This window comes from Aristolochia californica, unplaced genomic scaffold (genome assembly GCF_029961685.1).
Source record: "Aristolochia californica isolate CCGP_79_NKW_82.1479 unplaced genomic scaffold, dmAriCali1.0.hap1 SCAF_3, whole genome shotgun sequence".
In the NCBI taxonomy this organism is placed as follows: domain Eukaryota; kingdom Viridiplantae; phylum Streptophyta; class Magnoliopsida; order Piperales; family Aristolochiaceae; genus Aristolochia; species Aristolochia californica.
The window spans coordinates 2227926-2247485 of record NW_027181992.1 but is presented as its reverse complement, the minus strand read 5'-3'; the positions used below and the strand labels follow the sequence as shown (position 1 = coordinate 2247485).

The 19560-nt window shown below is 37.5% G+C and overlaps 2 protein-coding genes across 4 annotated transcripts; both read right to left on the bottom strand.

Moving 5' to 3' along the window:
• Window positions 1–646: 646 nt before the first annotated feature.
• On the bottom strand, window positions 647–9116 carry LOC137958814 (peptidyl-prolyl cis-trans isomerase CYP71). 3 transcript variants are annotated; one of them, XM_068805962.1, is made up of 14 exons: window positions 8811–9116; window positions 7442–7527; window positions 7171–7259; window positions 6633–6872; window positions 6397–6518; window positions 6141–6216; window positions 5428–5535; window positions 5138–5314; window positions 4084–4301; window positions 3725–3857; window positions 3406–3629; window positions 1537–1690; window positions 1038–1155; window positions 647–852 (listed from the first exon to the last, which is right to left on the bottom strand). In XM_068805962.1, the coding sequence occupies exons 1-13, from the start codon at window positions 8960–8962 to the stop codon at window positions 1072–1074; spliced, it is 1863 nt and encodes a 620-aa protein (XP_068662063.1). In that variant the 5' UTR covers window positions 8963–9116; the 3' UTR covers window positions 647–852; window positions 1038–1071. The 3 variants fall into 3 exon arrangements, with proteins under 3 accessions (XP_068662063.1, XP_068662062.1, XP_068662064.1); XM_068805963.1 differs by adding an exon at window positions 7829–7937 and having other exon boundaries at window positions 651–1155; window positions 8811–8898; XM_068805961.1 differs by having other exon boundaries at window positions 649–1155.
• A 6700-nt stretch (window positions 9117–15816) lies between these two features.
• LOC137959799 (fatty acyl-CoA reductase 3-like) lies at window positions 15817–19122 on the bottom strand. The gene is made up of 10 exons (XM_068807155.1): window positions 18993–19122; window positions 18757–18860; window positions 18467–18669; window positions 18276–18376; window positions 17995–18187; window positions 17183–17344; window positions 16969–17050; window positions 16517–16783; window positions 16302–16429; window positions 15817–16223 (listed from the first exon to the last, which is right to left on the bottom strand). The coding sequence occupies exons 1-10, from the start codon at window positions 19069–19071 to the stop codon at window positions 16073–16075; spliced, it is 1470 nt and encodes a 489-aa protein (XP_068663256.1). The 5' UTR covers window positions 19072–19122; the 3' UTR covers window positions 15817–16072.
• Between the last annotated feature and the right edge of the window lie 438 nt (window positions 19123–19560).

The window sequence follows — 19560 nt, the reverse complement described above, 5'->3', positions numbered from 1 at the left end:
GAGGTTAAAAACAGTTATATGTTGCCCTTTTTTACTAAAAATTACCATAATTAGTTCCGCTTTCCGTAATAAGTAGACTTGATTTATTTTTTGTAATTTCTCCTCCGATTATAAAACTGGGTTTTGACTAGACTCCTTAAATGGTTGGGTCACTGAGCCTACTAGAGCAATGAAGATTGAAGTGCCGAGATCTTTTTTTTTAAATATCTCTTGATCGCATGCCAAAGAGGATTGTGTGAACACAAATAACATATAAAGGGAACGTAACCAATGTGACGGAAGCACTGACGACTAAATGAAGTATTTGGGCTTCAGAATATTTAGTTGGTCTGAAAACGAGAACGGGGGGATACAGTCATTGGGTTAAATGTCTGGAGGTCAGAGCCTCTCGGTTGTCATCTACCAGCTTCTTTGAATAGACCAGCGCCGAGATCTTCTACGGACAGAAAAACGATAATAGATGATTCCGGTTTCTTCTAGAACAACCTCCTGCTCTTGCTTAGTGCTTAAACATTTCGCATTTCTGGGAACATCCATGTAGTTTATCTATGAGTACAGGAGAGCAAATGATCGGTTTTCTACCAAGTAGTAACTTGCCTTGATCTCTGTAATACAAACAACGAGAGCATGGAAAGTAAACGGAATTATTATATACCATTTTCGACCAAATGAGGAAAACCACAACTTCTGGTCGACTACACATAATTAACTCGGGAATACTACTTCCGAGAGGACTTTTTTTGACAAACAGTAAATAGAAAAGGCTCAGTTACATATAACAATCAATACCGTTTGAGAACAGGAAAAAGGAGGGGATCATTCTGAAGATGTCAAACATAGTTTTGTTACAACCTGATGTAAAAAAAAAAGCACTAAGTGATTTAATTAGCTAACTTCCTGCGTCAAAGCAGTACAATGATGAAAGAGAGCACAGAAAAGAGATGAAAACAGAGGCCAATTCTACCATGAAATAATTTTAGTAATTAGATTTGTTTATTTGAAGTAATCTCCTCATGGTAGAACGAGCTAGGAGCTACCTTAGGTTAAAGACCCGCCATGTGGAGAGCAGTGTTATGACTTTGGAACAGTCACATTCAAAATCTTTACATCCTGGTAAGGGTTGTCGTTTTTGTCTGTCTTCACCTTCTCTATAGCCTGTGGAGAGAAAAAGAGCAACCAGAAGATCAGCAACTGTACAATAAAGGTAGTGATTTGTTCCACTCTTTGATGTCCGTAATGGAAAATTTCTGAAGAAAGAAGACTGCTCGACTGATTTTTCCTATTTTGGGAAAGACATTGTGTAAAAAGAAGCAAAATCATCTCCCTTTAAATAACTATAAACAAATTTCCCCAGAGTCAATTTTCACCACTTGGAGGGAGGTCCTTTCCTAATTTAATTTTTCTGTTCTAGCAGCATGGAAAGCTCTTAAAAGGGTGTAAGCAACAAAAACCATAATGACACACTCACGGGTCTTAAGAGGAAAAAGGGGGCTACAAAACAACAATAGAGAATAGAAACGATCAAGAGCTTCTTACCTGTACAACATCCATGCCTTTTACAACCCTACCAAAGACAGTGTGCTTGTTGTCCAGCCATGGTGTCGCAACAGTGGTAATAAAAAATTGTGATCCATTGGTGTTTGGCCCAGCATTTGCCATTGATAGGGTGAAGGGTCTGTCGTGTCTCAAGCTGCAAAAAAAAAAAAAGGGTAAGGTACTCTAACACCAAATGTGGAATGAAACCAAATATATGCAAGAAAGAGATGTACTATGTATTCCAACATTCCAACATTAGGCGATCATTGGCATCAGTACACATTAACATGACCTAAGGATGTCCTTAAAAAAACAAATAGATTGAACAATCCTTTTTTGAAAATAAAACAGCTAAGATGATGGAACATTCTTTACTACTGTGATACTCCAAGCATATACAAGCAAAGTGGTAAGGTTTTTTTACTTTTTATCTTGTATTTTCTGAAAAAGGTACATTAAATTCAAAATGTGCAAGGTTCAAACAGATTATGGGTTATAGAGGAAGGGAGTTTCCAGCAACAAGTTGTTGTCTGGAAGTCCCATTTACTAGTAGAGCTACTAACTACAGAACTAGCAAGTCTTCGGACACGAACACCTTGCATACAAAATTTTAACATAAAGAGAAGATCTCTCAAATATATGATTGCCTACAAGGACCATCCAACCAGCTGATGACGATAGAAGAATTTTTCTCAATTATATATGTATGGCACAATCAACTCTTTTTCATTTCAAACATCTTTAAAAGAAACAAGAAAACTTTTCATACTAACAATGATCAAAGAAAAGAAAAGGCAAAGCCTTTCAAAGTGGTCAGGCCCCGAAAATTTTGACAAATATGCAGGTTATCAGAGAGGCAGATGTGAGATTTTTCAGTGACAAAAGATCAAAACAATGTCAAGAAAGAGGACGTAAACCTGGTTTGTTATGTGGTATGGATGTGAGATAGTTTTTGTTTGCAAAACTGAAGTACCAACTTGATGTTTCCAGGGTTGTACTGAATCTAGTAAACTTTTTAGATACATGATCTTTCACAGTGAAGTTTGAGGAATCACGAATGGAAGCAACTAATTAAAGTTACAAATTTTCCTTTTCAATGCGAATGATAGCAAATGCCTGCCTGATTAAAAAACAAGGGTTAATAATATTCACAGAGACAGAAAGGAGCGACAAGTATGTTTTTATGACTTCTAGAAAGAAACTTTAACAATGTTGGCTGTTAAAGTGAGGTCTGGTCCTCCCAAAAAGACTAGCCGAAGTTAAGAAAACTCGTTCCAACTATTAAGTAAAGGATCTATTCAAACCCAACTAATGTGGGATTGTTCTCCCATACCAAAAAAAAAAAAAAAATCTGTCTAAGAAAACTAGCATGAGACATGGAGCACATTACAACTATAAAGTGGAGGAGTATTTTACCCATCAACACACAAACATGTTTTGTTTTTTTTTTTTTTTTTTTTGACAGAAGTTGATTTTGTTCAAGGCAAACCAAGAACAAAAACAAGATCAAGGAAGGAGCTCTCCCGTTACAACTAGCAATTGGAGGGAGGCTCTTTGCTTGGCAATGGAGTCAGCTAGGGAATTAGTTGTTCTAGGAACATGATTCCAATAACAATTAAACAAAGAAACTGTCTACTATTTCATGAAAAGTCTTCCACTGACAGCAGGAGATAGGGGGAGGGGGGGTCTGACTTTGAGGAGAACCAATCAATCACAACTTTAAAGTCACCTTCCATGTCATGTCTTTGAGTACATAATGATATTAGAGAATAATAACACATGTTACTCATAGGCACAAGACTTACAATGCTTCCTGGTGCAAATCTAAGCAACAACTATTCACGAAATCAGCAACTCACTTCTTATTACCTCTTATGAAATTCATCTTCAAACTCCCAACCCCAAATAGACTGCCCACCAGTGCCATCTCCCAAAGGATCTCCTGTCTGTATCATGAAGCCTTTGATGACTCTGTGAAAAATGAGATTGTCATAATAGCCATTTCTGCAGTGTGTTGTGAAGTTCTCCACAGTTTTTGGACACTCTTCTGGATACAACCTCATGTGAATATCTCCAAGAGTTGTGTGCAAAATCTGATTAATAAAGTGCAACAATAATAAGAAGCTATATTCATTTCAAAGTGTTACTGAATTAGTTGCAAGCAGTAAAAAAACTACAGAAACATTACCACATTGTCTGGAAGAGACGTAGTCACAGATTTTCCTATGTCTGACACTGCCAACAACTCTTCTGGAGGTGGCTTTTCATTGAACACATCCCTTCCCTTGGATGCATCTTCCGGCTCCTCAGGTTCCCGTCGGCTATTTACCAAAGGACACAAAAGTCAGGATTTGAAAGCTGGGGTTTCTCAACAAGAATTTCATATTTCACGTATGCAGACTTCAACTTTCTGTACATACACTATCGGATGTAATTTAGCATAATTCAACGTAATTCCTATTACACATAGTAATCATTCATGCACGGACAAAATGTGAATGAATCAGTATAGTCAGAAGGTTTAAGTGCATATTACAGCTTTAATACCTGAACAGATAAATGCGATGCTTCTTGAAAGCACAACAGACAAGAGTTGGGTCTATGAAAGGCTCCTTGCTTTCATTAACATTAGCTGCAGCAGCACGAATCTTTCTCACCTTCTTACTGCTTATTTCACCTTGATACAAAGCAATTCTCAGGAATCTATCATTATTCTCCACCTTCCCAAGAATGCTTGCAACTTTGTTTGTGTGAAGATTTACTATCTGTTTGAAACATATAATTAGACTCACAAGCACCGTTAAGAAACGAGAATTGAAATGCAAAACATGAAGTAAATTGTGGAGAAGACAGCTAAGAGATTAAGATCATGTTATTAATGAACAATATAAATAGACTCACAAGCACCGTTAAAAAAACTAGAATTGAAATGCGAAAAAGGAAGAAGATTGTGGAGAAGACAGCTAAGATATTAAGATCATGTTATTAACCAAGGTGATGAGATCAAACAAATCTCTTTAAGAGAACAAATTAACTTTCCAAGTCTAACATAACATACAGAGAAACATAGAAGGTTTCTGTAATCGGGAATAACTTTTAGCTTTACTACATCCTTCTTGTTTATGAAGGAGTAAGTTTTTACTGCCAAAATAGGAATCTTAGGCATTGAGAAACTGCATGTACAAGTGACTCAAATACTAAATTTTCAAAAAAAAAAAAAGTGACTTAAATACTAATATCAATAAAAAGAGTAGGTTTAAAGGAATATAAGAACACTTTGGTCCAGGGTAGTGTTTACACGACAATAAAAAATGAGCCTCTTTTTTGTTTTCACATAACACAATAGGTATATCCTCAAGTTTTTTTTTTTTTTCCCTGAATAGTGTTGGTTAGACCTAAACAGCCCCAAGACATCGTGCCACTTTTGAAGCTAGAACCAAAGACCTCACATGGTGAAACACCCTAATGTGGGCATTAAAATAAGTCCACACAAACGAATGAATAAGAGCCAAACGATTTTACATTAGATGTCAGCCCAATGGAATCAAATGATATCATTACATCACTATTTAACAAGACAAAACAAGACAAGAATGCATACTTTTATACCCAGAAGAGTTGCATATATAATAAAGTTACTGCTCTGATCGAATATTGCATTTGGTTGTGGGACATTTTCTGTTTTCTCTATTTCCTTCTCTACAGCCATCCTTCGCCCAAAGTCAATTGCTTCCAATCGATATAGAGGAACATCACTTCTTTGCAGATCCTGGGCCACCTAACCAACCAACAGAAGCAACTAAGCACATATCTCACTGTAGCAGCAGGATGAAATAAAAAGACTCTTTTTAATAGTACAAGAATGAACTTTCAATGCTAAATATAAGATACCTCAAGAGATTCATCATATGTTCGCCTTAATTTACCCGTTCTAAACCAAAATACTCGTATCCTACGATCAGGGGATGTAATAGCAAATAGTTTACCATCTGGACTGACCTGAAAAAGTGTATCTAATTTCTGGATGAATATCAATAATAATTGGAAAGTCACTGAATCATTGAGTATGAATGGAATAGCACAAATGAGATAGGAGAATAGGAGACTAATACTAATTACACACATAAAAAAGTCCGGGTAGGGAGAGAAAAAATAAATCCTGAATTGTCAAATTGAAATCATCTAAACTTTTTCATGCATTGTGTTCACTTTGAGGTAACTATAATAAGAGTTCATGGGATTAAGCATAAACTCTAGCAAGTCCATTTGAATATATATCAACAATCAACTTCCTAAATGAAAGACACCTCTCCAAAAAAAGAAAAGATCCTAAATGAAAGAGAATGCTAATCAAAGAGCAACAAAAGTTCCTCCCTCTACAAAATCACAAGTGCTTCTCTTCTTTTTTGTTCCTTCATATTTTGAGTTCAAGCAACATAAAAGGTGTGCAAAGTTTCAAAAATACGCATGAACCATCGATCTATTGTTTTTGCTCTAGCCTCCACAAAATGCTATATATAAACAAGGAGTTAAAGCACAATAAACAATAAAAAACGAAAGTTATGGTAACACCGAAAGTATGAGTGAAAACTACAGAAGTTTACCTCAATTGCAGAGATAGATGTTCTGCACTTTGCAATTTCAAAGAGATTTGTGTCGGTTTTCAGCCTGAATTTCACTCTGCACCAGCAAGAAAAAAGAAAAAAAAGATGTCTTAGACAGCTAAAAAAGTAATAACAATAAAATATCCAGGATGAAAAGTCAAAAAACGTACGAGAGCAGAATTACCAATTGTGTATTTGATGATATATGGTAAAAATATGGGCAAACAGAAGAATGGGAAATTTGTTAAGCATGTACCTGTCTTCTGGAAATTGAAGAGTTGTAGGGCACCAATATTCTATCACCCCTTTGATGTCTGCAGATATGACAACATCAGATATAGGGTTGTACTTCATAACTTTTATAGGGCTCATGTGTATCTGATGAGGAGAAAAGACATCGTGTAAGAAGAATTGTGATCTAAAAAAGTTACAAAAAGGAACATTTTTCAGATCAACCCAAGAAACTATGTCATAGAAAGTGTAAAAATGGACCTCTTTTGAGGAAATAGGTTCATTTGAACCACCCCGTGCATCATATATGTGCACATAAGGGGAACTGCTTTCACTAATCGCAAGCTTAGCTTTGACATCCCCTTGTTTGTAGACCCACTCAACAGAGCCAGGAATATAGGGCAGGCGTATCATGACCATCATATCATAGTTGACAACATCATATATCTTCACAGACTCTTCGCTGGAAATTGTGCAACAAAGTAAGCCATCGGCACTGACCTGCATTACTAAATCAGATCATGGTTGATGACAGAGAAAAAAGCAAAAACTAATTCCCCAATAAGAGATTTGAAGTCTGTAAAATGAAAACATTTGCGGTTTCCGGAATTTCATGTGTAACCAGAGCTAAAAAACTTCATATCAAAAAATCACAACAAAGCTTATCTCATCAACATAATGTTTCTTAGAAAACAAAACATCAAAAGGATAGATGACAGATCGGAATATTTTTACAAAATGTGTAGGAGTTCAAGAAAAGCCATCATCGCAGTAGAAAAGATGCTTCATAATAACTCACAGCCAATCCCTCAATGGGGCCGAGGTGAGATCTGAAGTGTTTCGCAAACTCTATCCCCAAAGGATTTTTCTTCCAAAACTTTAAATGACCTGCAGGGAAAAGCAATTAAGAGAAAAGGTCAGAATGACAAAAAAACAGAAAAGCCATCCTGATTGAGAAGTAAAAGCATAAATAAATCATGTCTTTTCATGTCCATGTCTTACATGAATTAAAAAATAACAAAAATAAATTTACATAAAAATTTTGGAATAGGAGACCTGAACAGACATACCATCACTGCTTCCCGTGATGAAAAACTCTGCTGATGACACAGCTACATGTGTGACCACATCACGATGCATGTAACTCTTTTCGTACCTATAAAAAAGAAAAAAGAGAATCCTAGCCTTATTTTTTTTGTGGATTGTCTGAAATTCAAAATCAAATAGCCAAGGATAATGTTCAAACTATCACAAGTACAATCTGTGCTAGGATATACGTCCATGACCTGCAAAGAGAAGTACCTGATGGTACAGGTATCAAGTGGATGAAATAAGAGAAAGGCTATTTTTTATCCCTTTTAAAATTTAAACAACTACTCTGGGCTTAATTTAGACAATAATCTCACATAATTTTTTTTAAAAATCCACTTTCTAGTTTTAAGGGAAAGCTGGAGTACCTAAGCTTTGTGATTATGGAAGAGAGATGGATCTGATCCAAGTATGTTCACTCTCCCACATAGGATCTAGAAAGCTAGTGAGACACACCCTCAGCAATTTACACTTTTCCTGCAGATCAATGTAAGCTTGAGTTATATGAGGTTTACCTTCGGTGAGTGACAGACTTCATCAATTAGATCAGAAGAACTGGTAATGCAATTCAAACTGTAGAAATTTGAAAGGCTGTTTCTTTTGAGTAAGAGAATCCACTATCTTAAACCAGTGTTCCTTTCCACAAGTAAAAGCATGTCTCTAGAAAATGGTTGGAAGAGGCACTGCAACACCTACAAGTAGGTCTGTGTTCCATTTCAAGCTGTTCAATGTTCATTTTATGTGTTTGATGAGTAAAAAGCAATGTAATAGAGAAGGACTAAAGGCCTTTTTTCCAATTTTCTGCATAAAACCGCCATATAGATATACCCCTGGCTGGAAATTTTGCTAGTAAATCACCAGTAAACTTCAATTTAAAGTTGGGAAATAATTCCCTTATGTGCAACTGGCCTCTTTGTTCCAACTACGGAAGTCACAAGTTACTCTCTTGATCGGATTCTTTACCAGCCAGATACTACTAATGACAGTGCTCTAGAGGCAAAAACAATTTTTCAAACCAAGCTACAACGACAAATAGTAACCAAGCCATTTTGACATCCAACAATTTCTGGTAGTGTGCTGATGAAGAGATGAAGTCCACCCAAGCATATAACAACTCATATTGTTCATTTTACTCGTTAAAATAAATAACAAAATCAGCAGTCTCAATGCTCTCAGTATCTGGCCAACTGATTGAGAAACAATAAATCCGCGGCTTTGTAAGCAGTTTCTTTCACCAAATAGCTTCGACACGATAACTACTTCCCAACCCAATAGGAAAAAACTCAATAACTCTAAAAAGGAAGTAATAATTTCCTTCACAACAGAGAGCATCAAGCAGAAAAATCTCACATGTGAGCAGAGGGAAGCGAATCGAGAAATGTTTGCTCGAACTGCAGAGGGCGCTTGGGACGACGCGGTGCAGCGGGGCCAGGCCCAATCACGGGCTCTTCGTCGCTCTCTGCCGTTCTCGGATCTTCTTGCCCATTATGCGCGTTCTCCATTGAAGGCCCTTCCAGAAACTTGTCCCTATAAATCAAACCAGACGAGCTTCTGTGTAAGCTTACCAATCCACTGGACGTAGGCGAAGAGAAAACCCTAGTTCTACGAAGTCCTCGAGAAAAGGCGGGAGTATTGGCAGTATGGCACCAATGCGCAGTAGTCAGTAAGTTGTAAACCACGGATGACAGACGAAACTGATAAAAGAGAGGGCCGCGCAGTCGAGAATTTGACTCAGTTGGAAAACACAATGTCGAGAATTTGACGCAGTCGAGAATTTGACGCAGTTGGAAAACACAATGACTCGGGCCGAGTCGACTTTGCTTGTTGAATTGGCTGACTATTTTAAAGCCTTTTTGGAGTTCAGTTTGTTTGAAAAAATACAACTAGAGTCGCTCTGCACTAAGGGGGGGTTAGTCCACAATGAAGTGGAATGAATTCCCCCCGTATTACCTAGTTCATCCCATTTATGGTGTTAGTCCAGAATGAATTGACTTGAAGTGAGATAACACCGTTTCATCTCCTCAGGCAAAAACGACGGAATTCTGTTTCCGCCATTTTTTTCAAGTCATCGAATTACCACGAGTGACGGCGTCGCTTCTTTCCCCCCCCCCCGAAACTAAAAAATCACCCTCATTTCCTTTTTCCTCTCCTCTCGCTCAGCCTTCGTCTCTGGACGAAAATTTTCGCCCGACTTCGTCTCTGCTCCTCTCGCTCGGCGCTCGTCTTCGTTCTCTGCTCCCTCTCTCTTGTTATCTCTCGTTTTCGCCCCATCTCCCTCTCTCGTCTCTTTCTCTCTCGGCCTTTCTCTTCCCTCTCCCTCTCTCGTCTCCTTCTCTCTTTTCCCTCTCGGCCTCCCTCTTCCTTCTCGTTCTCGCTCTTCTCTTTCCTCCTCCCCCGATTTCCTTTGATTTAACCTATTCCGGTTTCGAATTCTTTCGATTTCCTTCAATCTTCTTCGATTTTCCACGGTTAGGCGTCGATTTCTTCCATTGGGCTTACATTTCCCCATTAGGCGGTGATTTCCCCCAAATTTCAGAAGGTAATCCGAAACCCTAATTTTTTTTTCAACTAATTTAGTTTTGTGTTTGAGTTAATTTAAATTTTTGTGCGTAATTTATCTTGATTGTGGCCAAATTAATTCCAATAATATCACATTCATTAAAGCTGAGATACAAAACGTTCATTAATAAATAATATAGATTTGCTCATTTGTTTCCTGTGCATGAGAGTTGATAGCTCAACTGACTGTTTAAGAACTTGACAACCCATCAAGCATGCTGTCAGTTCATGGCATATTTCTGGGACCATGCCCTTGCAGTTTCCTCATAACGGGTTCTTTAGATGCAGTGAGTTCCCCTCCCTACTTTTTCCCCTTGACTAACTCATTTCCATACAGTTTTCGAGAGAGTAAATTCTCTTGCAACTTTTCCTTTGCACTAACAATGCTCCTATTAGAGGGTGACACCCAGCTGGCCATACGCTGGGTAAGACCATGAACCCAAAACGAACCATCCAATATTAAGTGGTTCTACCCATTCGCTTGGTAAAATCATGAAACCAAAGCAAAGCATCTGCATTTAGCTGTTCCACATTTCCCAATGCAAGTCTTGCCAATTTTCTTGCTAGTTATGAGATCTCCCACCAGCAGCTTGCTGCTAGATGCCATTCCTCTACAATTTGATTCACTGTTGCAGTTTCTGATGTGCTTTCTTTTATTCTCTTTGTTGTTCTCTTTTGTTAGGAAAAGCCTAGTAACTAGAATAACAGAAGGTAATCCGAAACCCTAATTTTTTTTTCAACTAATTTAGTTTTGTGTTAGAGTTAATTTAAATTTTTGTGTGTAATTTATGTTGATTGTGGCCAAATTAATTCCAACCCTGAAGATTAATTTTGAAATGTGTTAGAATGTTGTTGAATATGTTTGAAGTGCTATGGAATGTTTATGTCATGTGGTGAGGAGATTTTGGAGTTATAAATATCCACCACATGGTCCAATTCAAACAAGGCTGAGTCGCCTACACGGGCGTCCATTAGCCAACGAAACCCGACCCCCATCAATGACGATGTACGGTTCGTAGTGACTGCGAAGTCATATGGGGCTCTACCAGGGGTGTTCGGTGAATTTGGACTTCATGAGTTTGTTTTTGCATTGTTCTAGTCATTTGCAATGAAATTAGTTAGATTAATTTTGAAATGTGTTAGAATGTTGTTGAATATGTTTGAAGTGCTATGGAATGTTTATGTCATGTGGTGAGGAGATTTTGGAGTTATAAATATCCACCACATGGTCCAATTCAAACAAGGCTGAGTCGCCTACACGGGCGTCCATTAGCCAACGAAACCCGACCCCCATCAATGACGATGTACGGTTCGTAGTGACTGCGAAGTCATATGGGGCTCTACCAGGGGTGTTCGGTGAATTTGGACTTCATGAGTTTGTTTTTGCATTGTTCTAGTCATTTGCAATGAAATTAGTTAGATTAATTTTGAAATGTGTTAGAATGTTGTTGAATATGTTTGAAGTGCTATGGAATGTTTATGTCATGTGGTGAGGAGATTTTGGAGTTATAAATATCCACCACATGGTCCAATTCAAACAAGGCTGAGTCGCCTACACGGGCGTCCATTAGCCAACGAAACCCGACCCCCATCAATGACGATGTACGGTTCGTAATGACTGCGAAGTCATATGGGGCTCTACCAGGGGTGTTCGGTGAATTTGGACTTCATGAGTTTGTTTTTGCATTGTTCTAGTCATTTGCAATGAAATTAGTTAGATTAATTTTGAAATGTGTTAGAATGTTGTTGAATATGTTTGAAGTGCTATGGAATGTTTATGTCATGTGGTGAGGAGATTTTGGAGTTATAAATATCCACCATATGGTCTAATTCAAACAAGGCTGAGTCGCCTACACGGGCGTCCATTAGCTAAGGAAACCCGACCCCCATCAATGACGATGTACGGTTCGTAGTGACTGCGAAGTCATATGGGGCTCTACCAGGGGTGTTCGGTGAATTTGGACTTCATGAGTTTGTTTTTGCATTGTTCTAGTCATTTGCAATGAAATTAGTTAGATTAATTTTGAAATGTGTTAGAATGTGGTTGAATATGTTTAAAGTGCTATGGAATGTTTATGTCATGTGGTGAGGAGATTTTGGAGTTATAAATATCCACCACATGGTCCAATTCAAACAAGGCTGAGTCGCCTACACGGGCGTCCATTAGCCAACGAAACCCGACCCCCATCAATGACAATGTACGGTTCGTAGTGACTGCGAAGTCATATGGGGCTCTACCAGGGGTGTTCGGTGAATTTGGACTTCATGAGTTATTTTTTGCACTGTTCTAGTCATTTGCAATGAAATTAGTTAGATTACTTTTGAAATGTTTTAAAATGTGGTTGAATATGTTTGAAGTGCTATGGAATGTTTATGTCATGTGGTGAGGAGATTTTGATAAATATCCACCACATGGTATTTTGTTATTTGTTGGTTGTGTTTCTGTGTGTCCCTAGTTACTACGACGAGTAATGGTTGTCTGATAAAAAAAAATTCTATGACGACCATCTCGGATTTAGATTATAAATGGCTGGAAGAAGACAACAAACTCCTCGATCATATGACATTTGGACCTTCGATGATGACAACAAAATGCTCGATCTGTTGGTTGAGCAAGTTAATATGGGGAATAGGATGCCTAATGGGGTTTGGAAGCATGAAGTATATTTGGACTGTGTCAATAGGTTCAATGAAGACACAGCTAATCAAAAAACTGTTGAGCAACTCAAGAATCGAACAAGATCATGGAAGAAAACTTACCAAACAGTAACAAGTTGTCTCAACACTAGTGGGTTCGGTTGGGATGCAACCACACATCGAGTTACTGCATGTCATTCTGTATGGCAAGACTATATCAAGGTTAGTAAATTATGATCGACTGTAAAACATTTTGTATATTTTCCGCATTACTAGAACTCTATGCCAAGTCGTCTAAATGATGTTTTATCCTTGTAGGAGCATAAAGAAGCTGAAAAGTACAGACAACAAGGCTGCCCTCTTTATGAAAAATTGGCTTTGGTAGTGGGAAACTCAATAGCCATGGGGAGAACAAGTCAAACTGACGAAAACATGTGTAATGATGTCCAACATCAGGAAGAAAATGAGCACGTGGAAATGCTCGAGGATGTCGATTTAGGTAGAGAATCTCCTTCGCCATTCTTTACAGAAAATGAGTCGGCACCTGATCAGTCTCCAAGTACTAACTCGTCAAGTTCAAGTCGTCGTAGAAAGAGACCACAAATGGCCACTGATGATAGTATTATGTTCGCTGATACAATGACAAGAATTGCCACCCTACTGCAATCTCTACAAGCTAAAAATGATAAAGCCACCGGAGAAAATTGGTATGAAGCACTCACAGAAATCCCGGACCTATCAGTAGAGATGAAGTTTCGCGCTCCTATATTGTCAGATACACCAATGAAGAAGGACATGTTTACGAAGCTGCCAGTGGAAGAGCGAATTAATTGGCTTAATATTGTGTTGGTGAAATGGAGTCAATACTTTGAAGTACATTATGTATTTTGGGACGATTGTTTTGAAGTTTAATTATGTTTTTTTAATTATGACTTTATAAGACGTATCATTGATAGATTATGAATTTTATTATGGTTAAGATTTGGGTTTTCATGATTGTCGTGTTCTTATTGTGTGGATGAATGTTGTGGGTGTGTGATTGGAGATGATTTTATATTGGTGTAATTAAAAATAGGTTATGATTGAAGAACATGGTATGTTTTTGTGTTGATGATATTATGAAGAAACAGGAATTATTGTTGAAGTCGTTATTATGGTTGTGGTGATTGTATTTGCAGGTTTCCATGGAAGACGAAAATAGGAATACAATGATGATTTTATTGGCATGTCTTATGTACATGATGGGAATATACTATATGAACCATAAGTCTAGACGTACATTACGTCCTCGTGGGATAGGTGGTCCGATTTATTTACAAAAGGCATTAGCGAAATCACCTGTTAAATTTCGAAAAGTTTACAGGATGAATCAAATTGTGTTTAAAAAAATGGCAGAGATACTTTATAGCAAAAGATTTTTATCACCTACAAAGACCATCTCAGTGGAAGAACAACTTGCATATTTTCTCTTAACTGTTGGTCAAGGACAAGCGTATAGTGTCACAGCAGAGATGTTTGATAGATCAAACTGGACTATAAGTAGGTATTTCAATAAGGTGTTGAATGCTATTATCAAACTTCGGCCTGATTACATCAAACGACCTTCAGAATGGACTCACTCGAAGAGAGCAACTCTCCGTTATTTCATTACATTCCCTCTTATTTTACGACATTCCTTGCATATTTACATATTGAATTTTATTATCATATATTTTATATTTTTTGCTGTCCCATGATTATGGGATAACTTGAAGCATGCAAAAGCAGGCAAAATTTTAGGAAACAGAATACCTAGATTATTCTTATATACTATTCCGAAATAAACCAAAAAACACTCCTTTGGACTTGTTAGTGCACGCTCATTCTTATATATTATTTTCGGAAGAAACCGAAAAACACTCCTTTGGCCTTGTTAGTGCACGCTGAGTAAAAGTAAAAGCGAATTTGAATTAACTCTCACTTACTCAAAATCATTAGTGTGTATATAATGAGGGAAAATGAAAGTGAATGATCCCATGTGTAAAATGAGTGAAAGTAAAATATGAGAGTTGGCCCTCTTAATTCACTTTCACTCATTCTCTCTCGACGCTCTCTCTCACCGCTGCTCGGCCTCGCCATTGACCTTGTCGCTGCTCCCCTCCCTCTTGCTCGACCTCTCACAACCGCTCGACCTTGCCCTCGCCCTCAACCTCGTCGCTATTTGCCCTTGGCCTTGCCTTCAACATCGTTGCTGCTCGGTCTCTCTCTTGTTCTCTCTCTTGTTCGACCTCTTGCCGCTGTTAGCCCTCACCCTCCCTTGCTGCCGTGTTGCTTCCCTCTCCTCTCACTGCCAACTCTCTCAAAATAGAACACTCTCATGAATTTATTTATTTGTAATTATTTTATTTATTTATACTACATTTAATTCTATCTTTATATTATTAATAGAATACCATGTTTATTTATTTATTATGTTCATTACTTTTTAATACTATATTAAATTACTAATTTAAGAGTGATAATTAAGATATCGTAAAATTAAGAAAATGATAAGTATTTAGACATTATAAAAGTAAACACTTTTGTTTTAAGTATTTTATATTTTATAATTAATTAATTTAATATTTTTTTAACATATAATTATTATATTAATTTAGATCAATCTAAAATATATGTTATTTTACTGATAAAATGCCTTATTTAATTATTTTAATATTATGTTATATTACTAATTTAAGAGTGATAATTATGATATTGTAAAAGTTTGAATTTCTAGACATTAGATAATTAACCATGTTTGTTTAGGTATATTATATTTATATTTAATTAAATCAAAATTAATTTAAAAATTTGAAATTATTTAACTTATTTTGTTAAACACAACTATCTTAATAAAGTTATATCTATCAGAGTATTTTATAAATAAATTTATTTTCCACTTTTTACTATATTTTTCATTGTGCATACTAACACAATAAAGTACTATACACTACACTTTCCATTGAACACACTTAACACGAAAAAGTAATTCACTCTCACTTTTACTTTAAAAGTGCCCTAACCCCTCTAGTGGAATTTCAATTTCACTATGGGTGCAAAAAAATTAAGTACTATATAACATGGCGTCACAAACACATTCAATTTATTTAGAAGAAAAAAAAATAGATCATATAAACCAGATTGTATTGGAACTTAAATATATGCTCTTGCAGATTATAGGTTGTCAGTTCCACAGAACTTGAAGTGGGAGGAAGAAAGGATGCAAAAATTTTGTTCAGTTTTTAAGCCACACTAATCTTCACTTTATTAACGGGATTGAAATTGGATCACACATAGCACATCTTACTTCCTCTTGAGAGAGATTTTCCACGGATTCGTTTGACAATACGATTATCATAATTATCTTGTGGACTCATCTCACGTCCCCTGGAATCGGTTCAGAATACGTATCTTACGACTCCTGGGATGTGAACATTCATGAAATAGCTTTCCCAGTCAATTTCCTTTGGGTCGAAGCTCAGCTTCTCTTTCTCTTCGCTGCTGCCTTTCACCATTAGTCGCAGCCTTTCAGCATTCCAGTCATCAAATCTGCAGCAAAACCGGATTCAATTCCTCGTCAATCTTCACTTCGTGTGATGGAAATTTTAAGCGTAATTGGATTCCTACCTTCCCCTAAAGAACACGTATGGCTCATAGATATCCACCAATCTCATCACGTAGTTGAACTGACGAGTCAGCCTGGTGTATAAGCGATCGAAATACTGACAGCAAATTGTGTTCAACAAGCCCAGACCCTGGAAAGAAAACCAGCTCTTGCAGTGAGATACATGCTCTATCTACACAAAAACTGTTCCAACTTCCATGAATTGTTCTCAACAGACCTGCAATGGGAGCTTGTAACGTATGGCCATGTACCGCCGGAAGCTTTCCATGTCGGCGAAGACGGGAACCTCGCGGGGGATGATCGGTTTCCCGTCGCTGCCGATCTGCGGGTGGGCGGTGAAGTAGCGGATCGAACATTTTTCGATCAACGAGTATTGCACCTGATGCCGGACTGATGAACCTATGTGGTAAGGGAAATCTGCTGTTCGGTTTAAGTGAGCAGCCATGCTCACAAGCATCGAGTTCACGACCATGTCTCCCGGAATCTGCAACAAAGTTCAGGTGTTCATGCTTAAGTCCATAGACAGACAAGCTATCCTCTATATGATTTCCTGTACACCGTGTTGATTTGTGAGGGTGACTATGATTTAAAATTCTTTTATTTTTCTTTCCGTTTCATCAAATCTAAGTCTCGCACCAAATCAAAAGACTGAAGCCGGTCTAAACTTACCAAATCGGCGGTCAAATTTCGGTCTCCTAGGAAGCATGAGAGCTTGCCACTCGCATAAACAGCCATGACTGCATCGATAGTTCTGCAATATGAATAGGAAAAGATGCTCAAACACCATTGAGGCATATATTAAAGCTGCACCTACCCTCACATCATCCTATTTAACGGGCATGTATCCTATAGTAGATACATGTGCCCCCAAAAATGAAATTACCTGGTACCTTCCATCCAGCCCGGGAATGGTTCTCTGTAAGTGCTGGTTATGATGGTGGGACGCAATATGACAAGAGGTAGGTTCTCTCTTAACTGCCCTAGCATCATCTCTCCCAACGCCTTCGTGAAAACGTAAGTGTTTGGCCAACCGAACATCCGAGATCTGCACGAAGAGAGAGAGAGAGAGAGAGATTATTTGCTTGGAACCCGTCTATAAATGTTTCCTCAAAAGAAGGCTGCCTCCTATTCATCAGGCAAGAATTTTTCTAAATGTCATAAAGTATCAACCCAGTTTGTAATGCTAAACTAAAATTCTAAAACACCCATCATATGAGATTGAGTTCTGGAAATGAAGATTTTGTTTTTTCTACTTCTATCTTCAGTTTTATCAGAAAGTACTTTCATAAGTCACCGAGACCCTCTGCCATTCGACAAGGTCAGTTCTGTATTTGAAAATCAGGACTCTGAATTTATTAGGCGAGAATGAGTTGTATGAACATGAGCTGTCACTCGTCATTCAATTCTCCCGACATGAACCGCTTATCCGATCCCTGGAAGAATAGTCCATCGTGTCCTCATCAGCTTTCACGAGTTTCCCCTTCTCGGAGTGAGGTTTCGTATCTTGATTTTAGTTCTGATGATTTTTGTTTTTGTTTTTTTGTTTTTTATTAGATGTTCCTTGATTTGAAGTCTAAGAGAGAGAAAGAAATTGTTTTTCAGTTAGTAGAAGAATTAATGGTCATTAGTTCCCAATTTTTGTTTGCTTCCTGGATTCAGACTAGTTGAACATTGAGCATTTATGGTATACGATACCTTTTCATGCCCAGTTGTTTCATGAGAATTCTCTCTTCTTTCCCTGTAACTCCTTTGGCGCGAATTTCCTTCAGCCTTTCCTCCACAACCTTGAGTTCCGTTTCAATGTCAAGTCCCGGGCGGCCATTGAGAGCTTCACCCAACTGCAACGTCTTCTCTGTTATGACCTCCGGCTTGACCCCATTAACATATGCTGCAGAGGAAAAAATTAACTGGGAATTAACAGTACCAACGCAACCAGACGGTACCTACAAATGGTTTCATCAGGAGGAGATGCTCACCGGTTGAAACTTGTAGAAGCATCTCTAACTTGGGACATTTCTTTGCAAACTCCAAAACCCGCTTAGCTCCAGTCGTATTGATATCTAGAGCAACATCATACCTGACAATCAAATCACATTTGCCCATTGATTATTAGCTAAGAACTGCAGGAATTTCTGGTATTCTGATAATCATCGTCTTTCTCTTTTACCTCTCATCGAAAGCAGTAGTTGCAGCTACGTTGATGACAATTTGAACTTCTCGCCACAGTTCCTCCCTCAAACTGGAGTCATTCACTCCCAAGTTCTCGTAACAGATGTTTCCAGCAAAAGGAGTTACTTTCCCAGACACGAATGAATCAAAAGACTTGCCTTGTTTCTCTCTCAGAACTCGAAACAGATCCTTCCCTATCACCTGTCCAAAGTTTCAAACAGCTAAAATTAACATCAGCATAGAAGAGAAAGGTCATTCATCACAAAGCAGTACGGAACATGAATTTACTTCTGTCTGAAATCTATGAGCCGCTCCCACATTATCCTCAGCTCTCACGAGAAGATAGAGTTGCTTCACATCAGGCTGAACCCTGAGCACCTTCTCCACAAAAACTACATCAATACAAGGAAAATCAACTCATAAAAAAAAACCTAATGATTCTGAAACGCAGAGAAGGTACAGCAGATATATAATTATTAAGAAAAAAATTAAGATTGGAATAGAGCTCTCAAAGGCCACTCTACTCTTTGCTAGAAAACCAGTAGATCCTGTGATCAAGATGCTCTTATGCTTCAAAGTTTCCAGGACATATTGAACATCCATTTCTAACGAGAAGGCAGGTAGGAAAGAAAACCCAAGAGAGGAGAGGAACTGTAGAAGTGGCTCAGGAATTGTTGAGCTACCTTCATACTTATATAAATATATATATACGTAGAGCCCAAAGTAATGCAGTTGAGTGCACGTTAGAGGTTAATGCTTTCTTGAACCAGTAAAATAGTCGGTGGATTATTATATACAGGTTGGCATTTGTATGAATCCAAATGAAATGTTTCCACAAAGTGAAAATAAATTCTTCTCTTGTTCTCTTAGGCCTCGTTAATGCTCATAGTTAAAAATTTATATCCTAAGCAGATAAAATTCTATTAATACTTTACTAGAAAATTACATGGAATTTTTTAAAAAAATTATAAGAAAAATTAAATATAAAATATAAAACTACCATAAAAAATTACCTCGTACTAAAAGTATTATAGCATCAATTGTCAAATACTTATTCAAAAAAAAATTATACAGTTTTAAGGCACATCTTGG

Coding starts and splice junctions, on each gene's coding strand:
- LOC137958814 (XM_068805962.1), bottom strand. CDS start 8,962: ATGGAGAACGCGCATAATGGGCAAGAAGATCCGAGAACGGCAGAGAGC. Junction 6,217..6,396: donor CTTCAATTTCCAGAAGACAG/GTACATGCTTAA, acceptor TTGCTGGTGCAG/AGTGAAATTCAGGCTGAAAA. Junction 4,302..5,137: donor CAACTCTTCTGGGTATAAAA/GTATGCATTCTT, acceptor TGTTTCAAACAG/ATAGTAAATCTTCACACAAA.
- LOC137959799 (XM_068807155.1), bottom strand. CDS start 19,071: ATGGATGTTCAATATGTCCTGGAAACTTTGAAGCATAAGAGCATCTTG. Junction 18,670..18,756: donor CTCATAGATTTCAGACAGAA/GTAAATTCATGT, acceptor AACTTTGGACAG/GTGATAGGGAAGGATCTGTT. Junction 18,188..18,275: donor GCTTCTACAAGTTTCAACCG/GTGAGCATCTCC, acceptor TTTCCTCTGCAG/CATATGTTAATGGGGTCAAG.